Source organism: Scyliorhinus torazame, chromosome 7 (genome assembly GCF_047496885.1).
Source record: "Scyliorhinus torazame isolate Kashiwa2021f chromosome 7, sScyTor2.1, whole genome shotgun sequence".
Lineage (NCBI taxonomy): Eukaryota > Metazoa > Chordata > Chondrichthyes > Carcharhiniformes > Scyliorhinidae > Scyliorhinus > Scyliorhinus torazame.
In genome coordinates this window covers 72,792,129-72,805,452 of record NC_092713.1, presented here as the reverse complement: position 1 = coordinate 72,805,452, position 13,324 = coordinate 72,792,129, and the positions used below count along the sequence as shown (strand labels likewise).

At 47.9% G+C, this 13,324-nt stretch overlaps 1 protein-coding gene across 2 annotated transcripts in view; it reads left to right on the top strand.

Annotated features, from left to right (window-relative positions):
- The window catches only part of LOC140427288 (uncharacterized), a 442,867-nt gene that overhangs the window by 375,462 nt on the left and 54,081 nt on the right, over window positions 1-13,324 (top strand). For both annotated transcript variants that reach the window (XM_072512862.1, XM_072512863.1), the window contains 3 exons: window positions 3,649-3,762; window positions 5,236-5,352; window positions 9,139-9,243. In XM_072512862.1, the coding sequence (XP_072368963.1) occupies window positions 3,649-3,762; window positions 5,236-5,352; window positions 9,139-9,243 (336 nt within the window). The remainder of the gene's footprint in view (window positions 1-3,648; window positions 3,763-5,235; window positions 5,353-9,138; window positions 9,244-13,324) is intronic.

The window sequence follows — 13,324 nt, the reverse complement described above, 5'->3', positions numbered from 1 at the left end:
TTCCACCAAAACATCTGCCCAGCAAACAGGGAAAGGACAAAAAAAAACGCCTCGAGCAGGAGCTGCTAAATATACGACCACTCACTCCATGGCCGCCACCGGGAGTCAGTCACAGGTGGACATTTTTAAAGGTGAAATTTGTCAAGCTGGGAATTTTCCCGACTTTGCACACCCAACTGAGCTTGGGCCAGAGCCTTGTATATTACCCTGGACCTAATGACATATTCTTAAAATAAACACTGGAACATAAGTGTTATATGACCCCCACAACAAATGGATCAGATCTGTGGGGCGGGATTCTCCGACCTCCCGCTGGGTCGGAGAATCGCCGTGGGGGCGGCGTGAATCTCGCCCCCGCCGGCTGCCGAATTCTCCGGTGCCGGGGTTTTGGCGGGGGCAGGAATCGCACAGCGCCGGTTGGTGGCTGATGGCAGCGGCCCCACGTCGATTCTCCGGCCCGTGATGGGCCAAGTGGCCGCCCGTTTTCGGCGGATCCCGCCGGCGTAAATTAGACTAGGTACTTATCGGCGGGACCTGGCTCTGCGGGTGGCCTCCGGGGTCCTCGGGGGGGGGTGCGGGAGGGTCTGGCCCCGGGGGGTCCCCCCATGGTGGCCTGGCCCACGATCGGAGCCCACGATCCACGGGCAGGCCTGTGCCGTGGGGGCACTCTATTCCTCCGCGCCGGCTGGTGTAATGGTCTGCGATGGCCGGCGCGGAGATGAACCCCCCTGCACATGCGCTGAATGATGCTAGCACACACTGGCACTCCCGCGCATGCGCCAACTCACCCTGGCCGACGGAGGCCCTCCTTCGCGCCGGAGTTGCCTGCCCCGCTGGTTTCTGAAGAATCCCGCCCAAGGTCTGCAGTCCTGTATCCAATCATGAATGGTGGTAGATAATTAGTCAACTAACCGGAGGAGGAGGCTTCAAAAACATTCTTATCCTAAATGATAAAGACAAAGTTCAAGTATTTACAACCATCTTCAGCCAAAAGTGCAGAGTGGAAGATCCACCTTGGTTTCCTCCTGATGTTAGTTTTTAGACAATTTGATTCAGTCCATGTTGTATCAGGAAGCAGCTGAAGGAGTTGGATATGGCGAAGACCATGGGCTCTGACAACATCTCAGCTGTAATACTGAAGACATGCTCAAGAACTAGCTGTGCCCCATTAGCCAAACTGGTACAACACTGGCATCTACCCGACAATGTGAAAAATGTCCTGTGCACAAAAAGCAGGAAAAATCCAAACCAGCCTATTACTGTCCCATGAGTCTACTCACAATCATAAGCAAAGTGAGAGAATATTTCATTGGCAGTGCTATCAACAGAACTTACTCAGTAATAACCTGCTCAAGGATGCTCAGTTTGGGTTCAACTAGGGTCAACATCAGTCTAGCCTTGGTTCAAACATGGACTAAAAAGCTGAATTCAAGAGGTGAGAGTGCCTGCCCTTGATGAGAATCTCCATTGACTGGAAACATACCTGGAACAGTAAAAGGGTGTGGCCGTTGAAGGCCAATCGTCTCAGCCCCAGATAGCACTATCTCAGTTTCCAGGGTAGTGTCCTAGATGGAACCATCTTCAGCTGTTTCATCAAAGTATTCCCTCCAACGTAAGGTCAGAAATGTAAGATCGCTGATGAATACACAGTACCATTTTCGTCCATGCCTCATTTAACAAAACCCGAACAACTGAAAAATGGCATTTAACATTTGTGTCACACCAGTGCCAAGCAATGACCATCTCTAACAACAGAGAATTTAATCATTTTTTCTGGACATTCAACATCGCCAAATCTACCACTATTAACATCACGGTTGCACTCTACAAAGTTTTAATTGGACCAGCCATATAAATACTGTAGCTACATGAGCAATCAGAGGCTTGTTTGGGGAGGAGGGCTTGGATGGCAGAGGGTGCAGAGAATCAATCTGGAATCCCAAAATGTGGCTTTTACGCTGGTTGGATTTCCCCACTCAATTGTCCCAGCCCTCACCAGTGATGTAACGGTGATCCCGACTTAATTACCAATACAGAGCAAGTTTTATGCTGATAGTACCCCACATTAGACTGTTCATTACATGCCAACATGAATCACAAAATGTCCTTAACGAAGTGCACCTGGCAAGCAGAACCTACTAATGACGCACAGGTAAATACAGTCCCAGGGAAAGAGGGTCATGCCTGTGCAACACCCTGGCGCTGCTCTCTAGGGTTCTACCAACCAGAAGAACAAGGGCATCAGATGCCTGGGAATACTACCATCTCCAAGTTTTCCTTCAACTTCCTGATACTGTCAATATCCACACCACATGGACAGCAGTAGTTCAAGCAGATAGCACCACCTGCTCAAGGTCAACTAGGAATGGACAATAACTTCTTACCAGGCATCTGGTGCCCTTGTCCTTCTGGTTGGTAGAGATCAGAGGTTTGGTATGTACTGTTGATACTGTTTATAGTGCTGTACACTTGGAACTGGTAATACTGCTGCCACTGCACCAATGGTGGAGGGGGGAAATGTTTAAGCTGGTAGATGGTGTGCCAATCATGTGGGCTGTTTTGTCTTGGAGAATGTCAAGCTTTTGTTCTTTTGTTGTCTGCACAGTAGGACAGTGGTTAGCACTGTTGCTTCACAGCTCCAGGGTCCCAGGTGTGATTCCGGCTTGGGTCACTGTCTGTGTGGAGTCTGCACGTTCTCCTTATGTTTGCGTGGGTTTCTTCCGGGTGCTCCGGTATCCTCCCACAAGTCCCAAAAGACGTGCTGTTAGGTAACTTGAACATTCTGAATTCTCCCTGTGTACCTGAACAGGTGGCGGAATGTGGTGACTAGAGGTTTTTCACAGTAACTTCACTGCAGTGTTAATGTAAGCCTACTTGTGACAATAAAGATTATTATTATAGAGTAACACTCATCCAGGTAAGTAGAGGGATTCATCATACTCTTGTCTTATAAATAGTAAATGAGTCAGATGAGTTACTGGCTGCAGAATCCCAAACTTCCGATTGCTCTTGTAGTCACAGTATTTGAACGACTTATCCAGTTAAGACTTTGGAGATGGGTAGCCCCCAGGATGTCGGTGATGGGGGATTGGCAATGTTGAATGTCAAAGAAAAACGATTAGATTCTCTTCTGTTAGAGATGGTCATTCTGTAGCACAGGTGTGGCACATATGTGTGGCACACATCCCAAGAATGAACAATATATCACATAGAGATATTTCTAAGCATAATGGTTATATTACTGAGCCAGTAATTTAGATGCCTAACTAATGACCTGTATATATGAGTTCAAATTCCAACATGGCAACCGGGGAATTTAAAATTCAGTTAATTAAGCAAATCTGAAATTAAAAGTGGGTTCCTTTGCAGAGATTATGAAAATATTGGATTGTTATAAATTCCTATCAGAAAGAAATTTGCCGACCTTACTTGGTCTGGCTGATATTTGATTCCAGCAATGTGACTGAGCAAGCTATTCACATTTGTAATCAAGGAGACAGCTCAGCACCTCCTTCTCAATGACAATTAAGAATGAAGCTTGTCAGCAATGCTCACAAACCAATGAGTGAATAGAAAAAAAGAGAAAAACTGACAAGAGTGCAATCGAATTATGCATGTTTATTAAAACTATAATTCTTCTGTATTCAGATGATAGATTGAATTTTCCAGTCGGAAGTTGCCAAAGTAGGAATACTCTCCAGAAATGTGCCGGAAGTGTAAGCTCATTGATAGACAATGTACCATCACAGTCCAATTGCCAAGGTATTCATCAAAAACTCATAATTTAAAGGGATAATATTTATCTATTATCACTTTTTTTTTCTTTTTATAAAGTTAGTGTACCCAATTAATTTTTTCCAATTAAGGGGCAATTTAGCGTGGCCAATCCACCTACCCTGCACATCTTTGGGTTGTGGGGACGAAACCCACGCAAACACGGGGAGAATGTGCAAACTCCACAGGACAATGACCCAGAGCCAGGATCGAACCTGGGAACACGGCGCCGTGAGGCTGCAGGGTTAACCCACTGCGCCACCGTGCTGCCCTTACTATCACAAGTTATATTTCATTGCCAATTTTCATCCAGTGGTTAGCACTGCTGCCTCACAGCGCCAGGAACCCGGGTTCAATTCCCACCTTGGGTCACTGTCTGTGTGGAGTTTGTACATTCTCCCCCTGTCTACTTGGGTGTTCTCCGGGTACTCCGGTTTCCTCCCACAGTCCAAAGACGTACAGGTTAGGTGGATTGGCCATGATAAATTACCCCTTTGTGTTCCATAGGTTAGGTGGGGTTATTGGGTTATAGGGATAGGATGGGTTGTGGGCCTGAGCAGGGTGTTCTTTGGGGGGGGGGGGGGGTCAGTGCAGACTCAATGGGCCGAATGGCATCCTTCTACACTGTAGTGATTCTATCGGTGTATAAAAGCAGAACATTCAGGAAATAATCAGAATCAGGCAGCATCTGTGGAGAGAGAAACAGAGTTAACATTTTAAACTGATGAATTTTCATCAGAAAAGTTGGAAATATAATAGGTTTTAAGCAAATACGGGGATGGGGGCGGGTTGAAAACCAATAAAAGGGAAGGTTGGCGATAAGGTGGAAGTAGGAGAGGTTAAATTACAAAAGAGTTGGTGATGCAGAGCCAAGCCAATACTATCCTAGATAGGGACTTGGGAAGATGAGACAGAGCCCCTGTCTGTTTTCAGACAAATTATAGTCCAGTGACATAGGGTCTTGCATACTTTGCACCTACTGGTAGTGGCATGAACATTGTCAATGGTCTTAAAGGGAATGCTGCAGGCCTTTCAAAATATGGCCCAAAGAAATGTTTTGTATTTCTTTTTGTGGGGCCAAAAGGAGCTAGAATGCTGGACTTCACACAAATAATCGAGTCTGTGCATAGCTGTCTTTAAGATAGTCTCCTCCCCAGATTTCACTGAACTCTGACTGTCTGCCAGTTCTGTAACTTGGAGCTGTGTCAGAGTCCTGGTTTGATAAGTGCAGCTCACCATTGAATGCCATTGAAGCTGGGGCCTCAAAATAATGTTGGTTTCACAGCATGTATAACAGGTGGGAGGTGGGCATACTAAATTTAATGAAAACTGCTTGGGTTTTTAAAAATCAATTTTTGCCTTTCACTTAACAACTGAAATGCAAAATTTAGACTATATCTTCTTAAAGCATGCAGAACACTCATACTATGTTTCTTAAACATATAATTCTTTTGTGTTCAGATAATAAATTGAGTTCTCCGATAGGAAGTTGCCATGGAATATCTACTCTCTCAAAAGATAGAAGTGTATGTTCATTGACCAACAAAGATCCTACTCCATGTCACCCTGATTATCCAGGTACTGACTTGCTTATAAGAAAGCATTGAATTATCAGTTTCTGCTGAAAATATTCCTTTAGTATCATAAGTTCTATTTAATTGTCAAAATTTATAGTCTGCATCAAAATCATTTGCTTTGACACAAGGTGATACTGAAACAGCTTAGAAACAACTTTATTAGTCCAATTGAGATGCTAGGAAGATGTAGAATTGAGTGAAAATTTGACACCGCAATGATTTGTTGAGGTGAAAATAACCAAGAGTTAATGGGACCAACATTCCTCCCAAAGGCTATTGATGTGGAGCGTACCAAAAGTGAGCTTCACTGGAATACAACTGAAACTGCTGTCTTTCTGTAGTCAGCTGGTTTAATCTCTCAACCCATCAATGAGGTCCACAGAATTCCAGGACTATCTCTAATCTCTCAACATGATGTTTTGGTCTCAGTCCTGGGATTACACTGTCTGTCATTCAGCCCCGCTAATCCTTCAGGACTGATTTTGACACCATTTCCTTCCCTGACATAATGAGTCTCGGTGTAACCCTTCCCTTTTGTGCAAGCCTTAACCACCCTCCCAGTCATGAGTATGCATGCAACCTTTCCTTCTTGTTCTACACTAATGTCCCCAACTCTCGCCACATTTCCTATTCTAGAATCTGTGTGCATCCCATCCCTCTTGTGCCAAAGGAAACCCACCCACCCTCCTGCTGTGCTTGTGTTCACCCCTTCCATGTGATGCTCCAGCTCCCCCCACCCCATTATCCCTCTGCCTGCCATCTTTCTCTAACCCACCCACCAACCCTCTCCCTGTTCCCTACACCTTCATTGCTCTGTCAACCCTCCACCACTCACAAACCCCAGTCCCATGGTAGTTTCTGTTGGTAGAGTGCAGCCCTGCCTAAGATTCAAAACACACACTGGCACAATTCTCTGGAAAGATTTCTAAGTGTGGCAACAAGCGGGAACTGCCATGGGCTTCCTGGTGCTCGGCTCAGTGAGGCCGGCAACACTATGCACCGTTAATTGGTCCACTTAACATTTCATGCACCTTAAAGTCATAAGCGAAGTGAAGATGGACACGTATGCCACACATATCCAGTTGTGATCCAGTCCCATCTAATTTCCCGCTGACGAGGCACGTAATTGGGAGGAAGAACATGATGATGGCAACTTGCATATTTAATGAGTATTCACAACATGCAAATGCCAACCCTCCATCAATTCCCCAAGAATTGCTATGGGGAACTGGTAATCCAGAGACCCAGGGTAATGCCCTCAGGACCCGGGTTCGAATCCCACCACAGCAGATGGTGACATTTAAACTCAATAAAACATCTGAAATTAAAAGTCTAATGATGACCAATCAACCATTGTCAATTATTGTAAAAAACTAACTGGTTCACTAATGACCTTCAGGGAAGGAAACCTGCTGTCCTTACCTGGTCTGGTCTACATGGTCTGACCCATAGTAATGTGGTTGACTCCTAAAATGCCCTCTGATCTGGCCCAGCAAGCCACTCAGTTGTATTCAACTGCTACAAGGAAACAAGCATGAAACTTGACACACTACTCGGCATCGACCTATGCACCGGAAACGACAAAGGCAAGCCCAGCCCTATCGACCCTACAAAGTCCTCCTTACTAACATCTGGAGGCTTGTGCCAAAATTGGGAGAGGCATCTCATAGATCAGTCAAGCAACAGCCTGATGTCATCATACTCACAGATTCATACCTTACAGATAATGTCCCAGATACCACCTTCACCATTCCTGGTTACATCCTGTCCTGAACAGACCCAGCAGAGGTAGCGGGAGGCACAGTGGTACAAAGTTGGGGAAGATGCCCTGGTGTCCTGAACATTGATTCTGGACTCCATAAAGTCTCATAGCACCAGGTCAAACATGGGCAAGGAAACCTTCTGTTGATTACCATTAGATGTCTCCTGTCAGCTTATGAATCAGTCCTACTCCATGTTGAACACCATGTGGAGAAAGCACTGAAGGTGGCAAGGGTGCAGAATGTACTCTGGATGAGGGCCTTCAATGTCCATCACCAAGAGTGGCCCAGTAGTATAATCACAGACTGAACTGACTGGGTCCTAAAGGACATATAAACACCATGGACTGGATTCTCCGCCCGCCGCGCCACATTTCTATTTCACCCCGCCAGCGGGATGCTCCGTTACGCCGGCCGGTCAATGGGGTTTCCCATTGTGGGGCAGCCCCCCGGGCTGCTGGCAAAACAGAGCATCCCACTGGCAGAGAATCAGGCTCCATGGCTATCAGAGCAGGTCAAAGGCTAGGATTCATGCGGCAAATAACTCACTTCCTAACTCCCAAAAACCTGTCCACAAACTACAAGGCATAATGGAATACTCTCCACTTGCCTGGATGAGTGAAGCTCCAACAACACTCAAGAAACTCAATATAATCCAGGACGAGGTAACCCACTTTATTACTACCCCTTCTACAAACATTCACACCCTCCACCACTGCCGATCAGTGACAGCCGTGTGTACCATCTACAAGATGCACTGCAGGAACTTAACAATGTTCCTTAGGCAGCACCTTCCAGATCCACGGCCGCTACCATCTAGAAAGACGAGCAGCAGATACCTGGGAATAGCACCGCCTGGAAATTCCCCCCAAACCATTCGCCACCCTGACTTGAAAATATATCGCCATTCATTCACTTTCGCCGGGTCAAAATCCTGGAACTCCGCTCCTATCTGTTCCTAACAGCACTGTGGGTATACCTACACTCCAGGAACCACAGGGGTTCAAGAAGGCAGCTCACCACCACCTTCTGAAAGGCAACTAAGGATGGACAATAAAAATGCTGGTCTAGCCAGCGACGCCCACATGCCGTAAAATTAATTTTTTAATTGAGTTGGCCTCTTTCCAAATTTTCTGCATATGCCCTCCACAAAACCCACTTGTGGCGGGTCCAGGAAATTCTATCCAATGCGTTTACTTGTCAAGACACTCTGGCTTGTAAGGCTTATTTGAAATGCCTGTCAATCTTCAGGATATCCAAGCCAATTTTCAATCAAGAAAAAATAATTTTTCATTGCCAAAATGTATGTTGAAAACAATAAAACAGGAGATTAAAGTTAGATTGCATTTTAAACTGAAAGATAACAGACATTTGGATATCTAAAACAGAGTTTAATAGTTAAAGAAAACTTCAGTTAAAATTAAGTTAAGTTTGAAAACAAGAATTGGAATAAAAGGAAATTAGTAAGGGAGTGAAAAGATAAGTACATACAAAGTGCTTAATGCTTTTAGTATTAGGTAAAATTTTGATGCATGGTCCAAAAATGTGCATGCATGCTTAGCAGCACGCTGGTAGTACAATTCTTCCAGGATGTAACAGTGGGGTCAGGAATTCCACAACTTACAATTCACTGAGCAGTTGTTACTCCAGGATGGAACCTGGTCACTTGGCAGGTGCAGGAAAACAGCAGCACTATTCAGTCTTCGCTGGATTCTTACCATTCGTGGGTGTTGGTGCAGTTATTTATAAATTCTTCCAGCTGACATTTGTTCAGGCCTGATGTTTGTGCATGCCCCTCTAATAATTTCATTGTGCATCACCCCCAAGGTCATGTGACTGTACTGTGGGACTATTTATATTAGAGGAAGGAATTTTACTTGAATATCTGTAAGTGTACATGTATGCCTTTTCATGATATGAAGACCACCATTTTTATATATAAGGAAAGTTGATTTTAGTTCTTAATAAAAGCAGACCAAAGATTCAGATGCATTTGTTTCTTAAAACTTAATATCTTTTGTATTCAGATGAAAAATCTAATCAACAAAATCTGACTACAGTATCAGAACAATGCAGGCGTACCAATTCAGGGATGGCTAGTAGTAATGCTGCATGTCAATCTGATATTACAGGTACTTGTTTTTATTAGAATCGCTGAAATAATTAATTGCCCATCATCACAAGTGATGTTTCATCATTGAGTTTCCAATAAGCACTGTGCTAAGGTTTATTTCCAAAGAAGGTGAATGATTTTGGAACCAGTTTTAAATCCTATTTTACTGGTTAGAAGTCAACTAAAGTTCTAAGGATACAACAAAATAAAATGTGTCAGTAGATGAAGGACATATCTTCCTAGCTTTCCCCTCTTCTGGCATCTCTGAATGATTGCTCTTGTTCCCTCTTGGCAAACATCAGGACAATTTAGAATTATTTTCCCTTTCTCCTAGATTCTATGGGTGAAATTTTGCACCTCTCCCACTGCCGGAATATTCCAGTCCCACTGAAATCAATGGATCTTTGAACAGCTTGCTGCACTTTCCAGCCCTGCCACTGCCATACAAAGCCGTAAAATTCCACCCTATGTCTGTATATGAATAACTTTAAGAAAGTGGGTGATTAATTCAAGCAATGCGGATGAATCGAGTGGGGCCAAATTGGGCTGGGCGCCAAGCCAATTGCAAGTCACCCAACTCGCTGCGCCCAGCGGGATCTGGGTCATGCCCTCACTGGGCGTGATCCAGATAATGACTCTTTTAAATATGCCATATATTAAATGTTCATCGCTGTCTGGAAGTCACAGGCTACATTGACAAGGCCTCAACCGAGCACCGATTCGTTCTAGTCTCCACCGCCGGACCTGCGTCCCCTCACCTCAGAGCAGCGGGCCCTGGACGTGGTCGGTGGGCCCGAGGAAAGATCAGTTGGCTGGGTGGAGAGCAGTGTCGGGCGAGGAAGTGAGACTCTGCTGAGTAGCGATTCTCGTGACACGTGTGTCACCTTCCCATATCACCCTCACCCTCACACCACTCTCATACCCACAACAACCTCATTTCCACACCCCCTTCACCACCACACCGCATCCACATCAATCCCCCACCCCCCAGCATTCAAAGGCCTGGAGCATTCTGTGCAGGTGGTGGCCGAAGCCGAGGACAGGGCTGCCGTCTTCCAGGCATCCATGTGTCAGAGCCAACTGGACATTGCAGTGACGCTCCTGAGTGAGACCAGACACAGCGGGGCATGGCTGAGAGCATCAGCGGTATTGCCCAGGCACTGGTCGATATGGCACAGACGCAGAAGGAGGTGGCCCAGTCCCAGAGAGAGATGATGCAGTCACTGGCTAATGTGGCACAGACCGAGAAGGTGGTGGCACAATTGCAGTGAAATGTGGTGCAGTCCCAGGCAGAGGTAGTCCACTCCTTGTTGTCCATGGATGTGAGCATGCAGACCCTGGCCGAAATGAGAGCGGGCCTCACTCATGAGCGTCACTGCAATTTCCGGTTGGCTCTGGCACATGGATGCCTGGAAGACATCAGCCCTGTCCTGGGCTACGGGCACGTGGCGGAGATATCTCCACTCGCATCCCCGTCCCATGGAGTAGCCTGGGGGTCATCGGGCACCCCGACGGAGGAAGAGGTGATGGGGCCCATGCTGGAGACTCCCACAGGGGAGGAGCTAGAACACCCATCAGGCCCGATTGCCCCAGAAGACTCCCACCAGGGACCCAGGTCACAGGTCAGGAATCACAGCAGGCTGCCTCCACCCCTGGTGTACCATCTGGGAATCCACCTCGACATAGCGTTAGGACCAGTAAGGCCAGAAAAGTTAACCAGTTAAGTTGGCATGGATCTAGGGCACAGTATAGTGATAGGGGCTAGGGCACGTATCTGTATATATGTTTTCACATTAAACACCTGTGCACAATGTTACAATCTGCCTCGGTGCTCTCTCAGAAGGTGTGAGGGGTGGGCTGATCTGGGCTGGCCATAGAGGGGGCACGGGTAGGGGTGGAATGGGCGAACATTGGGGGTGGGCTTGGCTCAGAGACCGCAGTTCAGCCAGCGTTCACCACTCCGATATCCCACACCCTCTCCTCTCGTGCCCCCTGTCCCGTCCCGTCCCTGTCCCCCGTACCCCGTGTCCACCTCCGCCACCCAGGGGATCCGATGGGACCATGTGATGGAATGGCAAGCTCACATGCAGGAATCACCCAGGTGGGGGTTAGAAATTGCTACCGTTGTCAAACTATGCGGCGCACCAGAGCTCATTGCAGAGCAGATTGGCATCTCCTCCATCCCATGGACCAGACCTGTTATTACTGCCAACTGAGGCCCCGCACCCCATAGTGCGGCAGGTATGTATCACGGAGAGGGTTACAGGCGGGGGAGGGGTGTGCGGGTGGGATGCAGTGTCTGTGTCCCTGGCCAGTCTACCCGCCCCTCCAGTTGGTGAACCTAGAGGCGATCAGAGCGCCCCATGCGCATTGCCCCTGGCGCACACGTTTTGCACCTCCTGTGCGCGCTGGGCTCCATGTCCTGTCCATCCTCCCCCTTGATGCACTATCAATTACGACGAGATGAGAGTAAAGAGTAATCAAAGCTTCATTAAGCAGAGCTGTGTTGCCTCCTGCAGCTGCTGCCGAAATGTCTGCAGCTCGGTGAGCACACACATTATACTCCGCCTACTGGGCGGAGCCAGCAGGCAGGTATCTACCCCCGTACCTGTAGTACAGGAGCCTTACCGTATTACTTCTCATATATGTAATATATACAAACAGTGGTGACTACCACATTCACCCCCTGTTAAAAAAAGAGTCCAGCGGGGGTGGTGAAAAAACTATTTACATGCTTGTGAGCATTTTTAAAGTGTACAGTTTGGGGAAAGTTCACAAATTTAGCCAGTCAGGTGCTTTGATCCTCCATTGTGAGCACCGCAGTCCCGGAGGCGATGCAGGCGCCGGCTTGGTCGCCGGTGACTCCGGGAGCGTGTAGTCTTCATCTTCATTCCCGGGTGGGACCAAGGGGAGGACGGACCGTCCAGGAGCGCTGGGGGGGAGGATGGGTGGCGCCGGGGCAGTTTGGTGGGGGGGGGGGGAAACAGCTAGTGCCAGGTCCCTGAGGGAGATTGTGTCTTGGCGGCCGTCAGGGTACGCCACGTAGGCGTACTGCGGGTTTGCATGGAGTAGCTGTACCCTCTCGACCATTGGATCCGCCTTGTGGAGTGAATGATTGGGCGGGCCTTGTCCGCATAGTTAGGGACCCACTGGGCATTGTATAAGAAGAACCCCAGGCATCGTTTGAGGGCCTTGGGGCAGTGGGGGAGGGGGAGTTCCATGAGGGGGTGCATGCGGTCGGGTTCAGGCCCTAGAACCCCATTTTGCACCACATAGCCAAGGATGGCTAAACGGTTGGTGCCGAACACGCACTTCTCCTTGTTATACGTAAGGTTCAGGAGTTTGGCGGTGTGGAGAAATTTGAAAAGGTTAGCGTGTGGTCCTGCTGTTCGTGGCCGCAGATGGTGACGTTATCCAGGTATGGGAAGGTGGCCCGCAGTCCGTACGGTCAACCATTCGGTCCATCTCCCGTTGGAAGACCGAGACCCCATTAGTGATGCCGAAGGGAACCCTAAGGAAGTGGTAAAGGCGGCCGTCTCCTTCGAACGCAGTGTATTGGCGGTCCACCTTGCGGATGGGGAGATGGTGGTAGGCAGATTTCAGGTGCACTGTAGAGAAGACCCGATACTGTGCAATCTGATTGACCATATCAGATATGAGTGGGAGGGGGTACGCGTCGAGCTGCGTGTACCGTTTGATGGTCTGACTGTAGTCAATGACCATCCTGTGTTTCTACCCAGTCTTTATAACTACCACTTGGGCTCTCTAGGGGCTGTTGCTGGCCTCGATGATGCCTTCCCACAGTAGCCGCTGGACCTCCGACCTAATGAAGGTCCTGTCCTGGGCACTGCACCGTCTGCTCCTGGTGGTGACGGGTTTGCAATCCGGGGTGAGGTTTGCAAACAGGGAAGGTGGGTCAACCTTAAGGGTTGTGAGGCCGCATACATTCAGGGGTGGTAGGGGCCGGCTGAATTTCAGAGTTAGACTTTGGAGGTTGAACTGGAAGTCCTGGCCGAGTAGCAAGGCAGCGCAGAGGTTGGGGAGGACTTAGAGCCGGAAGTTGCTGAACTCTACGCCCTGGACGGTGAGGGTGGCGGTGC